Source organism: Poecilia reticulata, chromosome 8, assembly GCF_904066995.2.
Source record: "Poecilia reticulata chromosome 8, P_reticulata-male-v2, whole genome shotgun sequence".
NCBI lineage: Eukaryota > Metazoa > Chordata > Actinopteri > Cyprinodontiformes > Poeciliidae > Poecilia > Poecilia reticulata.
Genome location: NC_088837.1, coordinates 25,662,518 through 25,689,010, shown reverse-complemented (window position 1 = coordinate 25,689,010; position 26,493 = coordinate 25,662,518). Strand labels below are relative to the sequence as shown.

The 26,493-nt window shown below is 38.4% G+C and overlaps 1 protein-coding gene across 1 annotated transcript in view; it reads left to right on the top strand.

Moving 5' to 3' along the window:
* Window positions 1–26,493, top strand: part of slc38a12 (solute carrier family 38 member 12) — a 44,098-nt gene that overhangs the window by 1,612 nt on the left and 15,993 nt on the right. Inside the window, exons 2-8 of the mRNA XM_008416538.3 lie at window positions 1,841–1,907; window positions 3,081–3,202; window positions 3,654–3,735; window positions 6,079–6,169; window positions 7,528–7,605; window positions 14,076–14,175; window positions 15,089–15,185. Coding sequence (XP_008414760.1) covers window positions 1,863–1,907; window positions 3,081–3,202; window positions 3,654–3,735; window positions 6,079–6,169; window positions 7,528–7,605; window positions 14,076–14,175; window positions 15,089–15,185 — 615 coding nt within the window. The 5' untranslated portion in view covers window positions 1,841–1,862. The remainder of the gene's footprint in view (window positions 1–1,840; window positions 1,908–3,080; window positions 3,203–3,653; window positions 3,736–6,078; window positions 6,170–7,527; window positions 7,606–14,075; window positions 14,176–15,088; window positions 15,186–26,493) is intronic.

The following is a 26,493-nucleotide window of genomic DNA, read 5'->3' as shown; positions in this document are numbered from 1 at the left end:
GCAAAAGCACATTTGGACGAGTCAGCTTCATTTTGGAATAAGGTGCAGAGGACTGATGAAACAAAGATTGAGTTGTTTGGTCACAAAGAAAGACGTTATGCATGGTGGCAAAACACACAGCACTCCAAGAAAAACACTTGCTACCCACTGTAAAGTTTGGTGGAGGCTCCATGATGCTTTGGGCTGCGTGGCCAAAGCCGGCTCTGGGAATCTTGTTAAAGTTGAGGGTCACATGGATTCCACTCAGTATCAGCAGATTCTTGAGAATAATGTTAAAGTTGAAGTTTCGCCGGGGAAGAATATTTCAGCAAGACGATGATCCAAAGCACCGCTCCAAATCTACTCAGGCATTCATGCAGAGGAGCAATTACAATGTTCTGGATGACCATCCCAGTCCAGACCTGAAGATCGTTGAACATCTGTTGGATGATTTGAAGCGGGCTGTCCATGCTCGGCGACCATCACACTTAACTGAACTGGAATTGTTTTGTAAAGAGGAATGGTCAAAAATACCTTCATCCAGGATCTCATTAAAAGCTACAGGAAGCAACTAGACGCTGTTTGCAAAAGGAGGATAAATATTAATGTCACTAATAGGGGTGCCCAAACTTTTTCATATTACCTTATATTTGGGAACAAAATGGAGACATTTCCCCAGAGACGTATTAAACCTTCTATGCATACTCAATGATATATTGGTCTACTTATTAATAAACTGCAATTTGGATTAGTAAAATGCATTTTCTCACCACATCCTTGGAAATCCGGCCATGTTGACCACCTAAACGGAAAAGTACGGCAAAGTAAATAAAGGGAAAAAAAAAACTGAAAATGACATTTTATTTGACATTCAAATGCAATAAAGTTATCGCAGCTGGACAGTTTTAGCAGATCCATTTATGGATTGTCGTCATACACATTTTTGTGCACAAATCTCACATCTTTTTCTAATTACAACTAAGTTGAAACTCTGGATCTGCAGCAGGACAACGATGGCAACCAAACTGGTTTGAAAAGAGAATATTTAGCTGAAACTAGTTGGAAAATTTCATCACTGTGCTTAAAGCTGAGTCAATGCAGGAAACAGACTAATTTAAATTAACTTTACTGAAAGGACCAGTCAAACATTCAGGTACCACAGTCTGACTAAAGGGAGGGTTTGTATAATTAGAGGAAATCGACAATAAATTCAGACCTGACCATCTTCTAATCACAAATCTCTCTCTACTTTAATAGATTCCAGTTTGATCGCCTGCTGGCCGAGCAGAAAATGTTTCTAATGATTTAAGTAATCAATTATTTTGACTGTTAATCAATATAAAGTTCTGCAGATTTTTTTATTTAACCACTTTATATATTTACAGAATATTAGAAATGAAATGGGCAAATGGCTCAGTTTCTTTTTTAAATAAGAAGACAAACATCTTGTTGCTTAAAATACAGAATTGTTGCAATTCTTTAGTCTATGCTTGATTATTTGTAGCAAATGATGCATCATCAGTAAACAAAATGCTGCCTACTAATGTGTGGTTTTGATAATTGGATAGCAAAATGTGCTTTAGTAGTTTTTTAAACTTGATTTGAACCAGGTGAAGGTAAAACTTTCACTTGAGGAGTTTTAAATAAAACATTTACAGGCAAAAAAGAATTGATCTTAAATGGAAAATATGTATTTTCTGCACAGTTTTGACCTAAAATCTGCTCTGAATACTTTAACAAAATATTATTCTGAGTCTGTATGTTCCACTTAACAATCGATTACTAAATTAGTTGATTATTTCAATATTGATTTGATTGTTTCAGCCCCGGATGCTTTAATGCAACATTTTCGTCTCTGCAGGTGAGGATTGCAGTCATCAAACATGGCAGGTGGAATCACAGAAACCGGAGAGCCCTACTCTCCATTTGTGAGTATCACTAAGATTTCTACAAAGAAATGTCTGATTGTCTGAAACGTAAAGATGAATCTCATCAGCAGGTTTATTCACCAACTTTTAAATAAATGCTCTGTTGAATCACATGCTAATCTGGAGACGGCTCCTCATTAAAAAGCTGTTAATAAGTTACCAAAATGCACATGACAAGCACATCCTCTTTTATTTTTTATCAGCATGCACCATGCTTCTGTGTGGTCTGCACTCATGTCTGACTGCTCACTCCGTTGGTCTCTGGTTTTGCTTACATCAGCGTGTCTTCAGAGGCTCGGATGGTTTCGCTAGGAAGCGAAACCTTTGAATTATTAAGCAACCTGTTATAGGATCGTCCAGTTTTCTTCTTCAGTAGAAATGTCTTCAGTCATAATGAAGCGAAATGCACTCAAGTTCAGATTTTATTGTGGCAGCTTCATCTTTCATTGAAAGATTCACCCTTTAATTTTAGAGTTTTTATTATTTTTTGTAACAGAACCATTATCTCAAATAGTTGGAAGTAGAAGTATATTATTTAAAGTTTTTTTTAATACCAGTTGTTTCTGATTTTAATCTTTTTTGCTTTTAAAATAAACAAATTGCAGAAAATATCTTAAACTGGCTTTTATCTCCATAATTCTTTCTGTGAGTTGACCTAATGTCAAAGTTGAAATAAATACAAAAACCTTGTTAGACCGCATGACATCATCGACTCTGAAACGGGTTCAACAGAAAACCTGCAGGTTTCAGAGCTGCAAAAACACAACTTTACCAAATATCTGGTTTAGTTTCTAGTACACGCAACATAACACAAAACTAAAAATAACTTTTCAGAAAGATCTATGAACTTGTTTTGAGTCAGTAACTGCTTAATATTGATTTCCACTGGCAGATTATTTCACTTTTTGAGTAAAATGTGTGGATCTAGAACGTTTTCAACATTAAGGGTTTGAGTTCTTAAAGTTTTTCACAATGTGTTTAAATATCCAACCTTTTAACATGAGACAATTAACTAGAAGAGATACTAATAATAATTTTGTTAAACGGATATTTTCACCCCACAACAAATGTCTTCAAATTAAATGTTTGATTTAATTTTAAAGCTTTTTGTTGATTAATTAAAGCTGCAGTTTAATGTGGATTAATGGCTGTCTTGCCTTGTTTGGCCTGCAGGTGGGGCTGGTGTACATGTTCAACCTGATAGTGGGAACAGGAGCCCTGACCATGCCCAAAGCCTTCGCCGCAGCCGGTTGGGTGGTCAGCTTGTCGCTCATCGTCTTTTTAGGATTCATGAGGCGAGTCTGCTGGGAGTCAAACTCTCATTTCCACCTCTACTGCTCTGACATGTTTGTTTTTCTGTCTTTTCTCCAAACATTATTGCTTTTCTGCTCCCCGCAGAGCAGATTATTCTGGCTTTAATGATGCAGCAGATGCAGAGTCATTCATGCTTCTTTTCTCTAGTGAACCAGGAAGGCGTCTTCAGAATAAACAGGCTTGAAAATAAAAGTGATTCTGTCAGAAAAATGACATAAAAACATCGATTTAGATTAAAGAAACAGCAGTTTTCATTATGCAGAAATGTTGTATGTGAAACAATTTGTCATTTTAATACTGTTTTTAATTTAAAGTTATTTAGATAATTTCGGGGAACTTGAAATTTTGTGCAAAAGTCTTGAGTCACTCTCTGAATCGGTTTGAAATGGATGGATGGAAATGCAGTCTTTCTTCTTTCCTTCCATTCTTCAGCTACATGACAACCACTTTTGTGATTGAGGCGATGGCGGCGGCCAATGCTCAGCTGCGTTGGAAGAGAAGAGAGCAGGAAGAGGTATGATGACAAACTCGGCGATGAGATGTGATGAATCGGAAAAGAAGCGTATTCAAAACGCAGTTAGTGATTCTAAAAGTCTGGATTTTGATCTGAATCTGGACCAAATTGCAATCTGCAGCTTTTTTTAGGGGTTATGTTTGGAGATTTGGTTTGATTGGGGATCAGAAATGGATAATTTGTTAAATTTTCAGCTGTTGTGGTTCAAATAAATCAAACCCTTTGAAAAGCTGTTCCCCTCCTGGCCTGTGGGGGCGCTGCACCAAGGACCACTGAAGGAAACGACAGGAAAACCTCTGAAGAACTGAGCACAACTTTCTTCTTCACAAAATGCAAACAAAAGTTTTGTGGTTGGAGGATTTCTTCTGCTAGCATTAGCCTAGCACGTTTTGGTTGTATTTACCCAGAATGCTCTGGGTTGTAGTTTACTTCCTGCTTTTGGAGCGGTCTCTAGTAAGATGAGCTTGATAACTTTATTTTTGAGGGGAGATTTTGTTTGCAGAGACTTTATAATCCATTTAATTTGTTTTGAGTTTTTTTTTCTCCTGTTTTTGGACATTTTTGTTTTATTCTTTTAAAATTGATCGAGCAAACTTGCATTTTAGTGCCATCATCAATTGGCTCAAAACAACAATTTTAGTTTATTGCAGTTATATCTTGAACAGTTTATGGACCAGTAACTGGCGTTGACATGTTTATTCGAGCTCTGTTCAACCGGACGCATGCTGAGGTTTTCAGGCGACCAGAGTTCGATTATCCGCATCTCCCCACTGAACCGGACTTCCTGGACAAACCGAAGAGTTTAATTAAAGCAGACTTCGCCAGTAGAGATGATTTAAGCTGCTCCAGTTCAGAAAACAAACGTCTTGTCTTTGCAACTTTTACAACAGTTTAGTCTCCTTTAAGACATTTCTAACTGTCCATTTAAATCATGCGAACAACTCCTGAAGCTGTCTAACCAACGTTCCAGCCTAATAAAAGGTGAAAGCAATTCCTCGACTGTAAAAGAATAAAGTGCCCAGTGAAGATAATGGGCTTCACTCGAGCAGAGAGAATAAAGGGCGGTGAGCAGCAAACATTCCCAGTTCTTACTCCTCTGTTGTTTTCCATTATGTGGGAGGAAAATGCTGGGGAGCGGCGCGGCGATGAATCAAAGGCCGAGCGTTCGAGGCTCGCTGCGACCCCGGCTTTTCGTCTGCAGGGTCGTAACTCCTGAGCTGAAACCTGAGGGGAGTTGGGCGAGATGACCTCAGGGGAAACGGCAGCAGTTTGGAGTGGACAGAGACTCAGGAAAAATGACGACTCGGCTGTTTCCCTTATTGGAGAAAAATAACTAAAAATAATAAATGTCTTTGTTGTTGAGCTCAAATGTTCATTTATTCAATAATTTAGCAGCAAAAAGGATTTTTAAATTAAATTTTGCTCTTTCCAATTAGACTCTGCAATTTACGTGATTAAAATATGTAATCGAGTTCCATAATATCGTAATAAAAGTTTAATATTTTACCAAATGCAACCATGTGATTGTTTAAGAATGCTGGTAAAAATAATGATTCTTATGATATAACCATCTGTTGGTACCAAATGTAAGGAGAAACGATGCAAACATTTGATTTTTCAGGTTTCTTGGAACAAATGGGGAAAATGAATGCTTTTATTTGAAAACTTGAAGATTAAATTTTCCCATATTTTAACTGAAAATCTTCCTTATTCTGTTAGGTTTTTCATTAATATTAGACCATGTGATTAACTGGATTAAAATATTTTAATAAAGTTCCACCATTAATTTCAATATCGATTCTTTTTTAGATTTGGAACAAACTTCCAGAAAACTGGAAAACGGCAGAAACGGAGTTCCTTTAAATCTAGACTTAAAACCCCCACCTTTTGCTTTTCAACCATAATAAATAAAACGATGACCACTAAATTCAATGCGTATTGACGATTTTAATGATCACTGGTTTCACTGGTTTCTCAGTCAGCGGACTGGTGTTGGACTTTTCCCTCCTGAAAACTGGAGTTTGACGTTGTTTTCTCTGCGCTTGCGTTCCTCTGCCTGCCGCTTCCTGTTATCCGCTGTCGGTCTTCATCTGCTCTGCTTTAATTCGGCTCATGATGATCACAAGTTTTCATCATCATTGACGGTTAATTGGCGTTGATCTGCAGAGACTCTGTGGTTTTGAGAGCGCCGCCGCAGCACTTCCCAGCTGCTGCCTGTAATTTCCAGATGTTTGCGCCAGTGTGTGAAATAAACGGCGAGTTAATGGCTTGTAATCTGACTGTTGTTGGTGTTGTGAAATTAGGAAAACAGGAAAGCGGAATAAAACTGTTTTTATCCTCCAGACGGACGACAGCGACTCCACGTCCGACTATTCGGATGACGATTCGGGTCGAGGTCGGTCGGAACCGGAAACGAAGCCCATCCTGTCTGTCCGTGAGTATCGCTTTCATGCAGGGATGTCCAAAGTGTGGCCCGGGGGCCATTTACGGCCCGCTGGGTGATTCAAGAATGGAACAAATTCACAATTTGAACTTTTTGGCCATAATGGCAAAAAGTTTGGACACCACTGGTTTAATTGGGAGATAAATAATTTAACACATTGATTAAAAAAAACCTCAATTATTAATGAAAACAAGCTTCCAGTTATGTTTAATTTCACTTATATAAATAAGTAATAAGCTACGATCCATAATTTTTATTTTTATTTTTTCAAACCAGGAGTTTAGATCTACATTTTTCTTCACTGTATGAATTTAAAATGAGACGACACGTTTCCTGTTTCAGGTCAGTCAGTCACCAAAATTATTTCTATTTGCTAGGATCCACAATAATGACAGGAAGAGGATGTGAGAAATGATTACTCCGACGTCTCTGTCACATTATGGATGTATTATAAAGGGGAACACATTTTGTTCTTTGAGTTTTAGTGTTTCTAAAAACGGCAGTGCTTAAAAAACAACTCGGGCTTTTTTGGCAAGAAGTCAGAAGTTTTTTTTTATTTTTTTTTTAGTGTTTGGTAAATGAGCCGTTTCAACCGTCCCGACTGTTGAGACCCATTCCAGGTGCACTAGGGCGTTACCTAGCAACCTAACTGGAACGCGGCCCGTTACCTAGCAACCTAACTGGAACGCGGCCCGTTACCTAGCAACCTAACTGGAACGCGGCCCGTTACCTAGCAACCTAACTGGAACGCGGCCCGTTACCTAGCAACCTAACTGGAACGCGGCCCGTTACCTAGCAACCTAACTGGAACGCGGCCCGTTACCTAGCAACCTAACTGGAACGCGGCCCGTTACCTAGCAACCTAACTGGAACGCGGCCCGTTACCTAGCAACCTAACTGGAACGCGGCCCGTTACCTAGCAACCCAAGCGGAACGCGGCCCGTTACCTAGCAACCCAAGCTGAGCTCCAGCATGTTGGTGCAGCTGGTTTTACTGCCATATGCGCTGAACTACAACCCAGTGTTTTATTCTGACTTTATTTTTGTTCAACTTTTTTCTCATAACTGTATTCTCTAAATATTATGACTTGTGATTTTATTCTTGTATCATTTTTTTTTTCTCATTTTTGACTATTTTTGAAATTTTATGACTTTTTGTAATTTTATTTACTTTTTTCTTAGTGACCATTTTTGTAAGACTGTGCTATGGCAAAAATAAAGCTTAACATTTCAACTTTTTGGAAAAAATGCAGAAAAATGCATCATGTTTTACAGAAAAAAACAACATTGCAACATCCTGAAGAACTGAATTATACAGAGAAAGCTGCTGATCTGTGTTTGTTTCCACAGAGAGGTCGGGTCACGATCACTTCGACATCGTGGAGCGGGTCGAGATGGGTCAAATGGCCTCCATGTTCTTCAACAAAGGTAATCTTCTTCTTCTCTCTCTCCTTGATATTCAATCAGACGCCATCATCATTAGCCACGTCTATTATTTATGGACGAGTCGGAAGACTGCGTGGGATCGTTCATCAAAGATTTTTTTTTCCTTGCACCTTTTATGAGCGGCGCTCATTTATAAAGGAAGGCTGCTGGCGGTTTAATTGGCTGTAATTACATATGGATAAATTGCCTTTGGTTCTAATTACCTTTGAGCCCATCAGCGCTGAGCGTGTGTGGGCAGCGTTGGGGGGCATGGCTGTTTGTTTTTTACCTCCGTGTGGCCGACTTTCTATCATTCCTATCTCGATTTGATACAGTAGGGCAGGGGTGTCCAAAGTGTGGCCCGGGGGCCACTTGTGGCCCTCATCTATCTGTAAAACTTGGTTTTACCTTTTGCTACAGCTTTGTTATAAATAAAGACTTTTACTGAAAAGCCAACTTTGCTGCAACCAAATCAGCTTTTCTTTCTAAAACTTGCCAAAAAATGACTAAAATAAATCCTGTTATTCCTGAAAATCTATTTATTCAATCAAGTCCAACATAAACTGAAAACTAAATGTCTGTCTTTTAGTGCAGCAAATATTCTAAATCTATATATCGTATTGGAGCCGTTGTAAGAAAAAATAAATTCTGCCAAACGTTTCAGAGGAATTTCTGACATTTTCTAGAAAAGCAAGGAAATTTGCTAAAAAAAAAAAAAATTACATTTTTAGATTAATATCAAAAAGATTCTACCAGAAACTTAGAAAATTCTAAATTTCAAATGTTGAAAATCTTTTGGTTTTTTTCTAGAAAATTTGAGTTTTTGACTTTTCCATCTCCAAAAGTACTTATTCCATTGGGAGATTATTTTACTTGTAACAAGACATTTTTCCCAGTGTTGCATGTGAAATAATCTTCCAAAGGAATTGGAACTTTTTCATTAAAATTAAAGAATTATCTTAAAGCAAACTCCTGTGTCTTATTTTGAAAGTACTAAAATATCTGCACTAGAAACTAGACTAAAAATACTTGATAAGGTATTGTGTTTTTGCAGTGTGGGGGTATTGGTTTTATCTTGTGGATGTGGATCTATCTGGTGATGTAGGCTGGAGTCAGAATCACCTTGGAGCACGCAGATGGAGATCCCTGCAGCTCCGTGTTGGTATCGGTGCGTCGCCCCGGCTCTGATAGCAGGCACAGCGCCCTCCTGCTCACCTTAACCAGCTTTACGCGTGCGACTCGGGAGTCTGCAGGGTCCCTGTTGTTGCAGGAATAAAAGAACGGCAAAAGGTCAAAGCTCTGACAACATCATCTGTGCTGGGATGTTGTGTCCTGCAGCTGTTCACCAGCAGGGGGAGCACTTGCCACACACGCAGCCTCACACATGATTGCACTCTTGCATGCCATCAAGCAGGTCGTGCTGTTGAAGCTGCAGCCGCTCGTTTGTCACTCGGCTTTGAGGAGCTGCAGAAAATGATAAAGAAGCTCCTTGCTGGTTTTTCACTCCGAGACATGAGAGTAACACGTGGAGGTATCGATTGGTGATGAAGAAATGACTTTTCTCCCAGCGTCTCTCCTTTGACATGATGGGAAAGCTGACTGTATTCAGAAATGAATTATACAGGCACACGCTGACCAGAGAAAATGAAGAGGCTACTTCATGTTTTTGACCGTCTACCTCGAATTCATGATCCAAGCACAAGCTGTGGATTTTTTTTTTTTTGTGTGATTTTCCTGACGGATTTAGTTGATCTTGTGGTGGCGCTGGTTAAGGCTGGTTGCCTTTTTCTGCAAAACAGTGGAAAATAAGAAGCTGCTGAAGCTAATGATTATTTTGATGTTTAATTTGATTAAAATATTGGCAGATTCTGCAGATTTAACCACTAAAAGCTGCAGTATAAGAATCTGTTTACACATTTGTTGAAACCGTCACCATGTTGACAGGATAGGCTGAAATAATTTGTAAAATAAAAATCTCTGCCTTCAACAACCACTCAGAGCAATGAGGCGGGCTTTAGCGCTGTCGATCACTTCTCCTTGCTTTCTGCTATGCTGCAGCTAGCATAGCATTTCATGAATGCTAAGGCTAGTTAGCATAGCTAGTAGGGACGGTGGATAAATGGTTTTTCTGTAATGGTAAGTTGTTTCTCCACCATTAGCATATTTAGAAGTGAGTACATGAGGTTGATTGACAGTGCTAAAACAGTCTACTACAGATTACTGATGTTTTCTAATATGTAAACCTAGCTTAACTCATCTTCGCCATCACTTAAAAATAAGCAAACTCCGTTCAGCCTGGCGGCCCGCCAGACTTCAAATATACTGAATCTTACCAGTATTTTTGGTCTGGTTTCTAGTCCAAAACTTGAAATGAGGCACAAGTAACTTTTCAGCAAGATATAGGTGCTGATTTAGAGTACAGATTACTTCAGTTGTAATATGGAAAAAATGTTCCTATAAGCTAAATGATCTGCCAATGAACAAATACTTTTTTGTCAGTATTAAGAAGTTGACTCAAAACAAGCTCTTGTATCTTGCTGAAAAGTTACTTGTAAGTTGTCTTATTTCAAGAGTACTAAGATATTTGCAGAGACCAAAAATACTTTAAGGTTTTGTTTTTCTGAATAGGAGGAAACCCAGAGGGAGGCTGTGGTGCTTAAATGTCTTACTCAAAGTGATTTAAATCCTCTTTTTTTCCGTAATGCTCTCTTTGAACTTCAACATGCTTCGTGTTTCTGCAAGGTGATTGGCCGATTCCCTCAATTGTTAATGAGCAATCGAGCAGGTGTACCTGCCCACAAAGTGCTGTAGACTGAAACGGTTCCAACAGGAAGATGTAGATTCTTCACCGAGGTAATTAAGCAGAATGAATGCAAGCAAGTTCATTACGCCGGGTTGCATTTCTACAACATTAAACAAGTGCAACACCACCTCTCCACTCCGTTCTGCCCATCAGTACTGCACCTTTACAGCCAATTAGAAAGCTTTTCCCCTGCTGCTGCTGCAGAGCGACGCTTGGAGGACGTTTGACTTCCTCTTGGGTAGAAATTGACGTGACAGCAGCGGCGGCGGAGGTTCTGTTGGAATAAGTCCATGGATTTCGTATCAGCCCGACCTGCAGCCACTGACAGGAATGTTGATGGGGGGCCCGGCTTATCTGCAGCACTGTAGCAGCAGCTGCTTTAACCTTCACATCGATGATTTGAAAGTTGATTAGAAGACGACTTTGGGAAAGTCACAAAGACGGGGGGCTGTCCTTGCGTCAGCATCTTGTCTCTGCTGTTCTTTACCTGTGTGATATGACGCGTTGGCTGTGCAAACATCACGATTGTTTCTCCAACGTAAGCCGCCCACCCCCTCCCCGACATATGCAGGACCATGGCGATGAATACTAATTCAATCTGCAGTAAAACGGGCTTCTGTCAGTAATTGGAGTCAAACACGAACACATCTATTCATGTATTTAAGTGGTTTTGGATTAAATGTCATTGTTGTGAAGAGATGAATATCCAGGCGGTTTGGAAGATAAATAGCCATGTTTACATCAGTTTTTCCTACAATTGTTCCTGGTGTCATTTAATTTCAGTGTTATGTTAAAGACTTGTTGCGGTGAAACTGATCAATATTCAGAGTGCATTTCCAGGAAAGACGTCCCCTTGATGAAGGCTTAATTTGACTCGGAGACGCAAAACAAATATGGCTTCAGCTTGTTAATGATGGGAGTATTTTAATTGAATAAAAATATCCCCTATTGTCCCTCAAATTGTAAATAAAAATGTAAAAACGGGGAAATAAGATTAGACTGAACAGTAAAAACTGATTTACAGCATAAAGAAAAATACTGTAGTTCAAAAAATGTGCAAATAAATGTCCCACAATAAGAACATTTCTGTAAACAGGCAAAGTAGATTCACAGAAAAATTGAAATTAAAATGGAGTAAAAATACTGTATAGTTGGGGCAAAATTACAACATAATGTAGTTATTAGGAAAACGGTCTAAAAGATACTGAGGTTAATTTAAAAACAAACAAAATGACAATTTAAAAACTACAATTGGTAACAATAAAAACTCTGCAACAGTATAAATGTGTAGCAGAAAGAATTAATATATGGATACAGTAATTAGAAAAAAACTGACTAATGTCAATTTGTGTGTAAAAACTGACTAGAACTGGAAAAGCTGTCAGATAACAGCAAGGCTGTAAATGTTTATGGTGTGTTGGGAGCAGTTTAAAGTCTCAACAGGAAGGATCTGCAGTAAACGCTCCTTTGTGCACTTTGGATGCAGCATCTCGTCCTCAAGGGTTTCACTTGTTACAAACATTTAGTCGGTTTTTTTTCTGTCCATTTTTTTCTTTTTGTTAGTTTTTAAAAATTAGATTATTGCGTTAAATCACATTAATTTGGTTTGAATGGTGTAGTGTGAAAGCGAACCACAGCAGCTGAAAATGCAACAAATATCGTAACTCTGATCCCCAATCAAACCGGATCTATCGGACTATCAGGTGTGAAATCAGTAAATCGGTTATCTGTAAATTACCTTCATCGTTAGTTTTGCAGTTGGATGTTTTCTCGGCTCGGTCCGTCTCTGCTGTGTTTGACCAAATGTAGCCTCGGCGTTTTTTTCTCCCCGAACCGACAGGCCGTCATGTCCGCTGTCGGTCCGGTCAGAGGTAATGTGCTGATGGATGCTAATGCTTCCCACAGCTGCATGAAGCGCCGCGCCGCTACATGAAGACTCATTTCGCTGCGTTTTTGCCTGTGGCTCTGGGTAATTGGGTGATATTAGTTACAGTCTTGTGAAAAGTCTGCGTCCCCCGCGGTCACGCCGTCGCTTACTGACAGGCGGAGCAGAGAACAGGACTTCCTGCTCTCTGCAGGTGATGTGTTCATGTTGATGCAGCGCTAAGGAAAAGGAGCTTAAATCTTCCAGAAGTTCACATTTCAACTTCATTTTCTAAATGGTCATAAATGGCATCTCCAGCTACATTTTTACGCTAAAGTTTGTGTGCAAAACACATGTGCAAAGTGTCAGCATGACAAAATAATATGGATAAATAAAATGCAAATAGGTTTTTATTTACAGATAAATAAAACTTTATAGTCTGACTATAAACACAAACTTGCCTGAGTTCAGTCATGAGTGAAACGGTTTTTGTTAAATAGAAACTGTAACCTTTAAATGACCTTTATTATCTGTTTACGAGTTTCTGATTGAACGGTTATGTATCCAATTAAATGTGATTTAAAATAAATCTGGTTTGTTTGGCTGCAGATTAACGTGTTGAACGCTGTTAACCAAACAAGCATCTGAGAACTTCAGCTTGATGATATTTATAGGTAAAATTTCTAAATGAATATAATCATTTTTTTACCATCCTGAATATAAAACCTGGAATTGTTGGAGATGTTTGGTTTGAGACAAACTGTTGAACATCTTTTTGAAAATGTGCGTTTTTACATTTCAAGATTACAAAACTAAGTTTAAAGTGCGATCCATTTATATCACTGTTTATCTATTGTATTTATATGCCGATTAAATCATTTTAAAATGAAATAACGATAGCTGTTTACGTGCACTATGTATATTATTAAAGCAAAGTTGTAAACGGCACAGTTCTCACCAACAGACTCGTTCACAGGAAAGACTCGTTCAAAAGAATCGAGTCGCTAATAAACGACACTTCAGTATTTCCTGCTGGTCTGATCATATAATCCTGGCGTTTTTTCAAGCGGCAGCTTAATTTTTTCTTAAGTGACCCAGTTTTAAGCCACTTGTCCATCATTTTTATTAAACTCAATTAGGTAAGCTAGCTGCAGCGTCGCACCTTTGACTGACGTCACGGCAAATAAACGGTCGTTGACATGCAGTACCTCTTGGACCACTAGGGGGCTCCCTCGGACACTGAGTCTAGAAGTTTCTCCATATCCTCTGAAATTAGTTTTAAGAACTAAATTGTTCATTTAGTTGTTTTAAATCTCTATTTGAACTTGATTTAATCATTAGCTGAACTCTTTGGGTTTTCTAAGAATCTGTTTGGTCAGAAGATGGAAATCTGTCTGGCTTTATTTTTTTATTTTTAATGGACCCTACAGAAATGAATTATCTGACCCCTCGTTTATGGTGCAGAGGATGATGGATGTGCAGCACGTTTTGGATGTTTCTGCTGCTGAAATTTGTCGATCATTGTGGGAGAGAACAGAGAAATTAAAGCTGATGGACGTTTTCGCTCTTATTGAGTGATTAGGGTAATAATTAATCCATTAATATTCCTCATTAAACACAAAAGATGTGCCTGGCGCCTAGAGGCTGCCTCAGATGGAGGGACGCCGCTCTAAAATTGATGCAGACGTTTGACAGTCAGCCATCAATCATGGCGGCGTGTTTGGACGGATGAAGAATGTGTTTGTTTGTCGCCTCTTGATCTCGTGTTTCTTAATGAATCGCGTCTTCATCCCCACTGTGTTTCAGTCGGAGTCAACATGTTCTACATCTGCATCATCGTCTACCTGTACGGCGACCTGGCCATCTACGCCGCCGCCGTGCCCATTTCGCTCATGGAGGTCGCCTGGTGAGATTCCCACTCGTTTTGTTTCCTCTTGGCGTGACCTCCTGACCTCTGAGGGTGAAATAATAAAGCTTCGTTTGCTCCCCTCTGCAGCCTCCAGAAAGGAGTTTATTGCAAAACTGAAAAGAAGATATTTTATTTAGTTAAGGGACAAATAACCAAAATCCAATACAGAAGCTCATATCTCAGTTTTGAACTCGGCAGATTAAAGCTTTTAATTATAACCAATCCCATTCAGTTCAGCAACATAACGGCAAGAAAAATGAAAATATTTAATACAAAGTTTTATATTTGATTTCTTAAAATGTCTGTTTACTTTGGCTGACCTTATTTTTGCAACTATCCCCTTTTTCAACCTTTTGACATTTAAACTTTCATTAACCTCTTCAGAGCTAAAGCAGCACAAAAAAATGGTTGATTTTCTTGACTCCAATTTTGTCTGATTTGAAGGAGGTGGGGGGGCTGGTTGACCTTTCATGACCTCTGGAAACATTAAAATCTTTAAGTTATGGCAGCACAAACGCAGCACAGCGTTTGACATCAAATTTGTTACATTTGAAGAAAGTGAGGCGGCAACTTCACTCAGGTTCAACACATTACTTCATTCAATGAGACGCAGCGCCCCCTGAGGTGAGGCGTGGTACTGCAGGTCCTCACTCTGATTTTTCAGGTATGCAAAGCATAAATTCAGTAATCTGACTGCATAAATGTTACCAATAAAGAGACCATCTTCTCTTCTAACTGCCTCAGCTAAGCTAGTCCCTGATTGGGATTAGATAAAAATTTGCAATTAACTGCAAAGTCTGAAATTAATTGCATTTTAATAGCATTTTCATTCAACCCCCTTTTTGTTTCTGGATTATTGACTAAATAGAAATGAAGAGAAGGTTTGTTTTGTGTTTTTGTTCTTGCGCAGCGGGAATCACTCCTGCAGCATCGGCAGTGTGAAGTACAACGACACCGACGCCTGCTGGGGCTCCGTCACCAGGAAGGACGCCTACAGGGTGTTCCTGGTGAGTGCTGACGTCTTTTCTGCAAACTGGTTGAATCAAAGTTCAACACAGAGCAGGCGTGGCTAAACAAATGGCACTCGGGCCTTTTTGCGGTCCTTGGAATAATTTTTGTGGCCCTGATCACTACTAAAGAAATTTAGGCCTCCAGTAAATGGATCTGATGAAATGAAATCAATATTTTCCGAAATGGAAAATATTTTTAACAACTGAATTATCTTAAGTTGTCATGTTTATGTTTTCATTTTAATTTCATGCTAAGTGTGATTTAAAAACATGGAGCTGCTTCTGGCTCAGAAAGCTGAACAGGCCACAACCAGGATCCCTTCAGACTTTAAATAGACCCACAGCATCACAGAGCCTCCGCTGTACCTTAGAGGACATGAGCAGCTCGATTCAGACTGCAGCACATGGTTTCTTTCCTTCCTTCCTTCTTTCTACTCTTTCATCGCAGTGAGAAATTGTTCCACTCGTAGATGTTTTTTTTAATCATTCTCCAGCATCTCTTCTTCTTCCTCTTCCTCCTCTTTAAAGTCCTTGAAGTCGCGGCTCCAGGTTTTACTCTGACAGTGACGGATGTTCTGATCTTTCTGCGTAATTTCGCTCTCCTCCTTGTCCTTGCTTACATTTTAATGGAATTACCAAAAGAAGCCAATAAGTGAAATTTTCTCTCCTGTGGGATATTATTTAAATAATGCTGATTTATAATCTCCGCTCGCTGTGTTTACACTTGCAGTTTCTAAAACTAATTTTCTACTTTATGCTCAGTCAGGTATTTCATGCAAACATTTTGTACCAGGAATAAACAGGCTGATCATAGTAAAACGTCATTTTCTCTCTCATATCGACCTCAACTTGTGACTTTTTTTATCCTCTGGTCCATTTCAGTTTTATTAGAAAACTTTTCCTGTTTTTTTTTGTGTGGTTTTTAATCTTAAGGTGTTTTTCACTGCAGAAATTAACAATAAAACTGGAATAAATACAATTTCTGTTAAATGAAAACGTATTTAGTGAGGATTCAAGTGATGAAATATATTCTTTTACTATTAAGTAAAAATTAGATGTTTACATGCAACAATGTAAAATAAAATTCTTATTTTAAATGCATCATGGAGAGAAGACGGCAATATTCCAAATCTTTTTTTTCTTCTATTGCTTAACCCAGATTATAATCTGGTTCAATCTTTCATCAGGGCAAACTGAGCTGCAGATGATGAAACTTTAACAGAAACGACATTATTTTCTGTTCATTCCAGTCTAATGATTCAGTTGGTAACATCTAAACACGCCGTAGATGAATATTAATGCTCCAGCCGTTCAGAACCTCCGGTCCGGTTGGACCCACGGTCCAGACCAGCAGAATATTGACTCTGAATTATTGATCAGCTCCTCTCGGTTCGCCATCGGGCCGAGCGACCGCCGCGTCTCCGCTGTTCGCCGGGCGAAACCGCCAAGCCGACCGCTTTCCCTCCCAGCAGCGGCTCAAAATTGGTTGCTGAAAGCTGAAACGTTTATATTAATCTGACCTTCATCCCTGAAGACGTGCAGAAACCCGCTTTTTATATTTCCTCCTCACTTTGCTGAAAACTGATTTTCTTTTATTTTACTGAGTTTTACGTTTTATTGCATTCCTACATAGAAAAATCAACAGATTACATTAGCATGTAATAAACAATGTTTTTATTTGTCTTTATTACATAATTACCCTAAAGAGTAGCTATAAAGTCTTAAAGGGACAGTGTACTTTATTTTACGTTATCGGAGTGTTTGAGAAATAATTTCCAGCTGTGAGAAATGCCTGGTTGGACTTAGCCCCGCCTTCCAGGACTAAGCTCCTTCCCCTCTGAGCTCCTTCAGACTAGCCAGCAGCGTCTGCTGTGCTTCTCTGAGCAACGCTGGTAAAACGTTGTGAAAGGGTGAATAGAGGATCCAAGCAGTGACGACTTCCTGAAGGCGGAGTTTCAGAAAGAGACAGAGGCCCAATTATAGGAGGAGTAAAATTTATTTTTAGTCATATTTTGTTTTGCTACATTTTTCATTTTTATATTTGTGTGTTTTGGAGTTTTCCGCGCGTTTCCACCTGTTGTCCACTGAACAGAATATCTGCATCGACGGTTACATGAGGGATTCCTCAAGGCTGTGTTCTTGGTCCTGACTTATCGGGTCCGAAGCTTTTTGTAAGATATTTTTAAATATCTTTAATTTATTTATTTATATTTATTTATTTATATTTATTTTATTTATATTAATATTTATTTTATTTATATTAATATTTATTTTTATTTATTATATTTTACAATATTAATATTTAACTTTTTAAAAGATATTTTATTTTTTAACTGCTGCTAAAAAACATTGAATATTGTTTGAAAATCTGTTTTTAAAGAAACTATCTCGGTAGAAGGCAGAACCTAATTAAACCTGCATTTATTGATTTCAGGAAGTTTTAAACTGGCTGATATTCCTCATTTCTGGGGGGTTTAAATTTGTTTTCTGCCTTGATTTTTACCAGAAAAAATTAAACACAAAAACTGTTCCAGTTACTGGACTGATTTTATGTTTGTGAAGCTTGGAAACCTTCATGATAAAAAACAAAAAAAAAAACACCACCTATAGTTTGCATGCAAATCAAACACGATAACCTCAATATTAGACATTTCTTTTAACGATAAGTAGCAGGTTTCCCTCTTTGTTGCACTTACGGTGCACGTCTTTACATTTTGTAAAGTGTTTTTATAATGAAGCCGACATTGACGTCTGTTTTATCATGAATATAAAGCAATCATAACGTTTGCTGTAAATATTTCCACAGCCTCGACATAATTTAATGTACCAGTGGATAACTCGGCGACCTTAAGGAAAAATCCCAAACTGTTTGGTTATTTAAATGTAAACATTGAAATGATTAAAGCGGCTGCCTGATTGTTTCTGAACGAGCCTCTTGGGTTTAAATTGAGATTTCTCTGAGCACTTTTGGCAGGTTTCCCCCTCAGGGAGCTTCCTGCAGGACTTGTTTTTTCCTCCGTTGACAACAGATTGTGGGATATTTTTAGGTGGAACTGCAGCTGTCCCTGCACACATCTACAACTTCACAGAGGGAGCAAGGAAAAACGAGACCAGCTTTATATTTAGTGTTATTACGCTACTCTATATTTAACCTGTTGTTTTTTAAAATGGTTTCCAACCTTGTTCTTTTTATCTTTTTCTTTCATTTTCCTTTTTTTTGTTTTTTCCTTTATGGCTGTTCCAGAAACGCATAAACTTGATTATCGAGTTAAAACCTGTAAAGATGAATTTTCTAAACTCTCTTTAAACCTTCCTGTTTGGGGCGTTTATTTAAACTTGGTGTCCCTCCAGGCTTTGATTCGGTTTCTATTTTTTTTGGCTCTCTTGGGCTGCTTCCTCCATCACATGTCAGAGCCATGCAGTGATTGTCAGTCCTGACGGCGCTCGGCCTGTGGGGGAATCTGATTGTAAATGCTGTGGCAGAGAGGTTAAATTAGCTGCTTTCTATTTATGATCTCCTCATGGATTTGCAGGTTCTGTTTAGTTTTCCTCCGTCGGGACGTTACTGGAAATATTACACGAAGCATTCGCTCTTACAGGAGTCCAGTTAATATTTAATCAGGTCAGATTTTTGACTTAATCACTTCTACCATCAACATGAAAGCATTTATCCTGGTTCAAACTGCTGGGGTTTTCTCAGCTGCGTATCGATTTCCATGTCCTGTGCAGCTGACAGCATCTTTATCCCGTTTTTAGTCTTTCCTGAATCATATTAGGAGGCGTTGCATGACGCACTGCTGGGTGCTGAGCAGCTTTCATTGGGGTGTCGAAGCTTTTTTGGGTCAAAAGTAGTTGTGGGACAAAAAACCAGACCTAAAATCAAGGAAGTAACATGGCCTGTTATTTATCGCAGATCCAGAATTTGAGGAGGATTTTTACAACAGTGTTTTGGGGCCATTATGGATAAAAATGGAGTAAATTTCTGGCTAAACCTCAGAAGTTTTCAACATTTGAAATTCAGAAATTTCCATGTTTTTGTAGAACATTTCTGATATTAATCTAAAAATGTTTGGGTTTTTTTGTTTTCCTAGCAGATTTCCTTGTTTTCTCTACAACATTTCTGAGATTACTGTTAAAATTTTGGCGTCTTTTGGAAGAAATTTACTTTTATTTCTCCAATGGCCCAGATTTTGCATGTTTTCTGTACTGAAAGAAAAACATCCAGTTTTCAGATTCTATGTATTTGATTGAATACATTTATTTTCAGTAATAGGTTTTGGATACTTTCCTTCCAGATGCTTGCTGTATTTAACCAAGTTTTAGAAAGAATAAAGTTGACTTTTCGGTAAAAGATTAATATTTTTGTTAAAGCTCGGTTATTAAAAACAAATACTTTGTGTTGAACTTTATATTTACTTTGCAAGAAAATTGTAAATTTTTACCCTGATTAAAAATAAAGTTTCCATCTTCATCTACAGGCCAAATTTATATAATTTTGAGCTGCAGTTGGGGGTCACACAAAATCAATCTGAGGGTCACAAATGGCCCCCGCGCCGCACTTTGGAAACATTTTGTTCTCCTGATTGACCAGAATTAAACTTCTGTCCTTGATCGCCTCCTGCTCGGGTTTTTCCACCACTGGGTCCAGTTCAAGCTGCTTCTAGATTCATTCTTCTCCCAGTTTGCAGGACTTGATGGGAAATCAATGCAGCTTTTGGGACCCGAAGCAGTTTATGCTTACGCTGCATTGTTCGCAGCTGATTTTCATGCAATTACTCCGCCTCCATTAAGCCTGTTGAACTGAAGTTAATTTAAAGTGCAAAGTGCAGCAAAGTGGCCGTAAAACTTGAAGTGACCCACCCTGCCACTCGGCTCAAAGACGCCTCTGATTGATTAATTAACTGACTAACAAAGATTTATTCCAGGAGTTTTACTGACCTTCATGCCCGTTCGCCATCAACGCCTTTCACTGCGGTCTTTGTTCTTTTAAACATTGGTATCCGCTGCGTTCATATAAGCCGTTCAGTTGAAAATAAAGGAAGTAAAACTGGTTTATGGAATGAAAAATGAGCCAAAAGTCATTTTCTGTGAAGTAAGAAAAAGAGAGCGGACAGAAATTGTTCTGTTAGGAAAGAAACGGCTAAACATTGAACAAATGATAAATATTTACTATGCAAAATAAATGCCACATATATGGACTGCACAACTTTAATGGCATTAATAGTTGGTTATTGACTCTTTTTGGGGAAAAAATGCAGCTAAACACAGAAGAAATGGAATAGGGATGGTTTCTATGGTAATAAAAATAAATATATGTATATATATATAGATTAACCAAACAAATTTAATGGTGTCAGCAGTTTTGTCAGCGTCTTTCATAAAAAGAAACAGACGGATAGGCAATCGATCAGGAAAACTCTGTGTATTTAAAGCAAACCTGGCACATGTTATCACTGAAAGGTGTTCAAAGTGCGGTCCGTGGGCCAGCTGCAGCCCTCTGGGGGTTTTGGGCGGCCGACTTACGAACAGAGCAAATCTGGCCTTCAAGCACAGCTGTTTGACTCGGACGCTTTTTCATTTCAGGGCAACGTTTTAAATAAAATATTTTTACAAATTTGGTATAAAAAATAAATTCTCATTTATTAGTTTTTTTTCTCAAGAGCTGATCTCACTTAAATAAAACAACCCAAAGAAATTCAGAAACTGATTTACTGATCCGTTTCCTATCAAATTTTATTAAAACTCTTGGTTTTAATAAAATTTTGAGCAGATAAAATTTGGAAAAGTCACCAAAGCAATGTTTTAAAAAATGTTTTAAAATTTTTTTTTAACTTTTTGGCCCTCAAGGCAAAAAGTTTGGACCTTTGCTGCAAATGGACAAAACTAACATGAAACTCATAAAATCACAAAAGGTTTGAAGAAAATGAGCTTTTAACACAAACACTGGGCTGTTTATGAGAAAAATATCAGTAATTAGTTGAGTCGGGTTAAAAACATGAACCTTGTTTCAGTGTTTTGGAGGCAGCAGGAATAAATCGCTGCCGTCTCATGAAGCTCAGTTTGTGGTCAGGAAGGAGACGCAGAGGTCACAACGGACGATTTCCATTAATCTGGCCTTGTTGTTCTGTGATAAACGGGACGATTCAGTGTTTTTCCAGATACCATGTTGTTCTGCAGCCATGCATCATGTTTTCATTAAACCCTGATGCTCAAGGTCATCAGCAGACACATTGTTTCTTATTTATTAGGTGGTTTTTAAACCTCTGAGTAAAGGAAATTCCTCCCTAAAGCTGCAAACATTTATTATTTTAACCATTTTCCTTTTAGAACCTCATCAGGCTTGCATTATTCATTTCAATGACCAGAAAGGAGAGAAGCTTCAAAAAGAGCATTTAGATGAGCTGAGCTGCGAATTTTGTTCCATGATGTTCAGAAAAAGTTAAATATTTTGCTGCAGGCTCACATTGCAGCCAGTTTGCTAAACCAGGTACCGAAAGGTGATTTTTATTATGTCCACCTGCCTTGTTGTAGCAGCAAAACATTAAAGTTAGGAGGTGAAAACGCAGAATAAATCACCTGCTGCATTAAGTATTCAGGCCTTGGCAACAACATTCAATGCAAACAGAAAAATATGCATCCTTGATTTTAGTAAATAAATTAAAAAGCAAGTTTAATATAGAATGTTTTAGAACAATAAAATTAAACTTGTGTAAATACAGATCCCCCAAATTTCTATGTTTCAAGATATTTTCCTCATATTGAGCTTATTTTATTGATCTATTTTGTTTATGTAAACTTAAAGATCCAAGTGTAACGTTGGTTTTATTTCTTTAATCAATTGATTTGATGAAAATCAAACAAATTGACTGTATTAAATAAAAATCCAATGTGTGTAAAAATAAGTATTTGTGAACATTTTTCTTTCCGTTCGACACTTAAAGCCAAAACTAAACTATATTCCTCAGGAAGGACCTTCTAAAGATGCATAAACATGTTGATGGAAACAAGCTAATGCTACTTGTCTGCTGGCTGATTCGTTTCTGTGTGCATGAGTTTGGTAAATTAAATGTTGTTTTTCTGTTGGTGGGAATATGAAACGCATCTCTCATCTAAAACTGGTTATTTATTGTAGCATAATTGTCTCATTTGCCAAAGAAAAACGGGTCATGACCTCAGTTAAAATGCAGAGAAGCTGTGGGGTTTTTGTTTAGTTGAAATTCGAGCTGCTGGTTTATCTGAACTGATTGGTGCTTTGGTCCCGGCGCCCTGCAGGATCTCTGCTGGGAGAGTTTAAGTGTCGTCCACTGACCCGTTATGCCCCACGAGGCGTTTTTTTGGCTTCTTTTGGGAGGAAATTGTCTTTTCTCACCTCCTTTGATTCATTTTTTCAAAAGCTTGGAGGGAATTGATGCTGTTGGTCCACAGGCAGATGATGATTTCTCCCTCAGATGTGTCATAAATATTCCTGTTATTTTTACAATCATTGATATGCAATGGTTTCTTTTTTTAGGAAAGTGACTTTTTATTTCATGGTTTAATTAGGAAAATGGCACAAAAACAGAAAAGTCCCGTCCGTCTTCAGTTAAACGAGCTACTGTCATCAGTCACTACGTTCATATTTTGCAGCTTCTGAGTCTAATTTATAGTTTTTGCTTTGTGTCGGAATCTGTTTTGTGGCTTCCATGATGAATTTAGAAATCCTTGAAAATCTGTCACAATCCAGATTTTCTTCCAGATCTTGTAAATTGATGACTGATTTGAATAATCTGTTCTTGCCTTAAAACGTTTGAACTTAAAATAAAAGCACCATAATTTCCGGACTACGACCCCTAATTTTTTCAGTTCTTGAACTTTGTGACTTAAATCAGTTTATACGTTTAGCAGAGATGCAGCTGAGAATTCTGAAATTATTCAAAATGCTCAAATCAAATTTAGTCTAAACTTTTTTTAATAATTCTTTGATATTTATATAATAAAAAACCAGTACACTAAGCTAACCGTGGGAATTTAAGTTGCAGAATTTTGTGCACAAACTTATTTTTGCTTGAATATAAACTGATGGAACCCTATAAAATAATTTTAAATGTTCAGATTGTTCATGCCGTGTTTTCCCCTCGTCAGTCACATGATTTAAACCGAACCTCTGGACAGTCCGAGTATAAAAATTGTTTGAATTACAAATTTCTGAATCGAATCACGTCTCTAAAAACCGGAATAAATTTTTATCTCTAATGTTTAGCACGTTCAGCAGCAAGGCAGCGCTTTACACTTTAAAAACTTAACGGTAACCAATTACAAAATTATGAAACTCAGAGGTGAAACTCAATGTTTCGGTTCTTTTGCAGTTTTCCAAGTCATTCAGGGTTTTATAAGCTACCAGATGTTAAGGCCAGCGTTCTGGATCGGCTGCAGCTGTCTGATTGATTTACTACATTTTTGTTTAGACAGACCTAACAAGTCAAAGACGAGCGCATGGATCAATTTCTTTAGATCTTACTGGAACATTAGCCTTTAATCCTGAAAATGTTCTTCAGGTGATAGAAGACTGGCTTTGTAACCTTCTTTGTGTCTCTGAAGGCTCAGAACAGTAATGTTACAAGCGGTGTTTTATTTGCTACCAGTATGCACGTCATTAAAAGTGAGGTGAAGTTCAGCCTGTGGAAGTTGGTGGGTGCGATTATTCAGTAGTCTGGGAATTACGGCAAGTTATTTTTATCATTGGTACATTTTCCTTCGTTCTTCTAGTTTCCAAACCCAATAAAATTTGTAATTTAGGCTTTTAGACTAGAGTCCAAGCAAAGAGCATTAATGGAGTGCATGTTTCCAGAGTTTGAACAAAAGATTCAAGGTGATTGTGACCTCATTACACAAAGTTCAGAACTCTGCAGAAAGACCTTTTTTGTTATTAAAACCACAGAAGTAGAACATCCTAATCACCCTCTAAATCACGCTGCAGATGAACCAACGTATGATTAACTTTTACATGAGTTTTCTGCACGCCGTCCCATTAACGGGCTCTGCTTATTGCTGCAGCGTTTGCTTTGGCAAGGAGGAAATTGATGCAGTTTATTGCTGCAGCAGTCAAATAAAGGCGTCTCGGCTAAATGTTGCATCGGTTTGGATTAATTTAATGTCATATTGTTAATCTCGGAGGGATTTTATCCAAAGTCTGGGTCGCATCCCAATGGAGATTTTTTTATTTTGGTCTATATTTAAAGGTCAAACCCAGGTTGACTGGTAAATAGTGTCAGCTCAGTCATTTACATTTGCATCATTTATTGTTTTTCTGTCACTGAATATTCTGAAATATTTATTAGTAATTATTCTTTTAGACATCTTTTCCATTTTAGCTCATTTTGCTCAAGAAATTATAAAACCCTGAAACTTAAAGACGCTGCGTGTCGTTTCGTTTCTTTCCGTCCATCTTCCTCATCTTCTGTTCAGGTTGTCTTCCTCCTCCTGCTTTCACTCTATCTATGATCACAAAGAGCTGACGGTGTCTAATAACCAGTTGGCCGTGTTTGAGTTGAGTCGGCCTTCGGCGCTCGCCTCTGGTTGTTGTCGCTCTGTTGTAAATCTGCTTTTGCTGATATTCTGGGAGTTAATTTTGAAGCTGCTGCTTAAAACCATTCCTCCAGTCAGAAAAGAGTTGGATTTTTAAAAAAACACTGCTGGTGCTCTCGCTTAATAACATGAATGTACATCTACGCTGTTGGCAAAAACAAAGTATTTCCAAGAAGATAAACTGTTCCATTTTGTTCCAGGGTTTGCAGAAACTTTACCCTGGCGTTGCAGCGACTGCGTCTCAGTTTTTCCAGTTTACAGGCCGCAGGATTTGTCTTTTTATTGACCAACTTTCAGTTTATAAAGTTGATTAATCTCTGGGGGTGTGGATCCTTATCATTCAGACCCCTTTATGCTGAATCATGTCCCAACATTTCACCTGCACTACAGTTTGAACTGATTAAAAGAAAAGCTTTAGCAAAACCAGTCTGCTGGCCGGAATCGGACAATTTATCCCTGATTGGGTCAAATATTTAAACATGTTTGGGGTTTTCTGCCTGTTCTGAACCATAATACTCTTTACATTTTAAAGGAAATGAAAGTCAGAAATAACCTTGCTACTGTAGCTGAAGGTAAACAGCCTGGAGGAAGAAATTGTTTCTGTAGCGCCAACATGATGGTAAAAGTTAAGACAGTTGGTGTCCAGCATGTGGGTGGTCTGCAGAGATGTTGGCTGCCCTTTTCCTGACCTATCCTTGTCCAGGGTCAAAAAGAGGAGTGGGGAGAGAACACACCCCTGGGGGACGCCACTGCTGAGTAAAGCTTAGGGCTATTCATCAATGCATAATGTTTATTTTCTGTTAAATTCAAATTTTTGTCTTTAAGCAGAGTGTCGGTGCTAGCTAACGGGAAAGAAATGCTAACTAATAAAGGACATATTGACTAGCTAACACATGGTATACTAGCTAGCTAATGTGCCCTAGCAGCAGGACAGCTACCCGTTTTGCATCTACAATGGGAAAATGCAAATTTATTGTCAGTTGGTTGAACCCAGTTTGTACATTTCTGTGGCTCTACAGACCTTAAATTCTAGTCACAATGGTCTTAAAAAGGTATTTGAAAGTCTTAAATTTGCGTTTATGAAACCCTGTTAAGCCTCGCATGTCTAAACCTTAATTAGCAGTTTGGATCTGAGAGAAATCCCGTTCTGGGTTTTGTCCAGACAAAGCCGGATTGGTGCGTCTCTACTGGGATATTCAGCGTCTCTCGCCGTAATGCTGGTCAGGTTTTGTTCATTTGTTTCTGGTGATTAACATTGCCAACAGTAGTCACTCCTTCATTGTGACAAACGTTTAACTCCAGAAGGTATCAAGTGCGCCGTGTTGCCTACCAGGCGTCATTTCCACTCCCCTCTGCAGTATCATCACCTCCAATCGTGTTCGGAGCATCTTGGCATTTCTTCCCCATCCTCCCTGCCGCCGTGTGCTCAGTGAATCACTTCACTTGTTATGGCTATCATCAGGTTTGTAAACATCTCCTGGGCTTTTTATGGCCCATTTTATGTAATTTCTTTTCCATACCACCTCAGTCGGGTTGCTCTCCGCTCCTTCATCATACATGTCAGAATCCAGGCAGCGAATTGTCCCATAATGTCTGTTGTTTGTCCATGCAGTCGCAGGTTGCTGTATTTTCCTTTAAATCAGTTTCTACATTTGTTTTCTACCTTAAAGAAGTTTAGGGTTCAATTGTGCCAAGAAAGTGAGCAGTGTTGTTGTTTCTGGTATTTCTTCTGTCTGTTCTT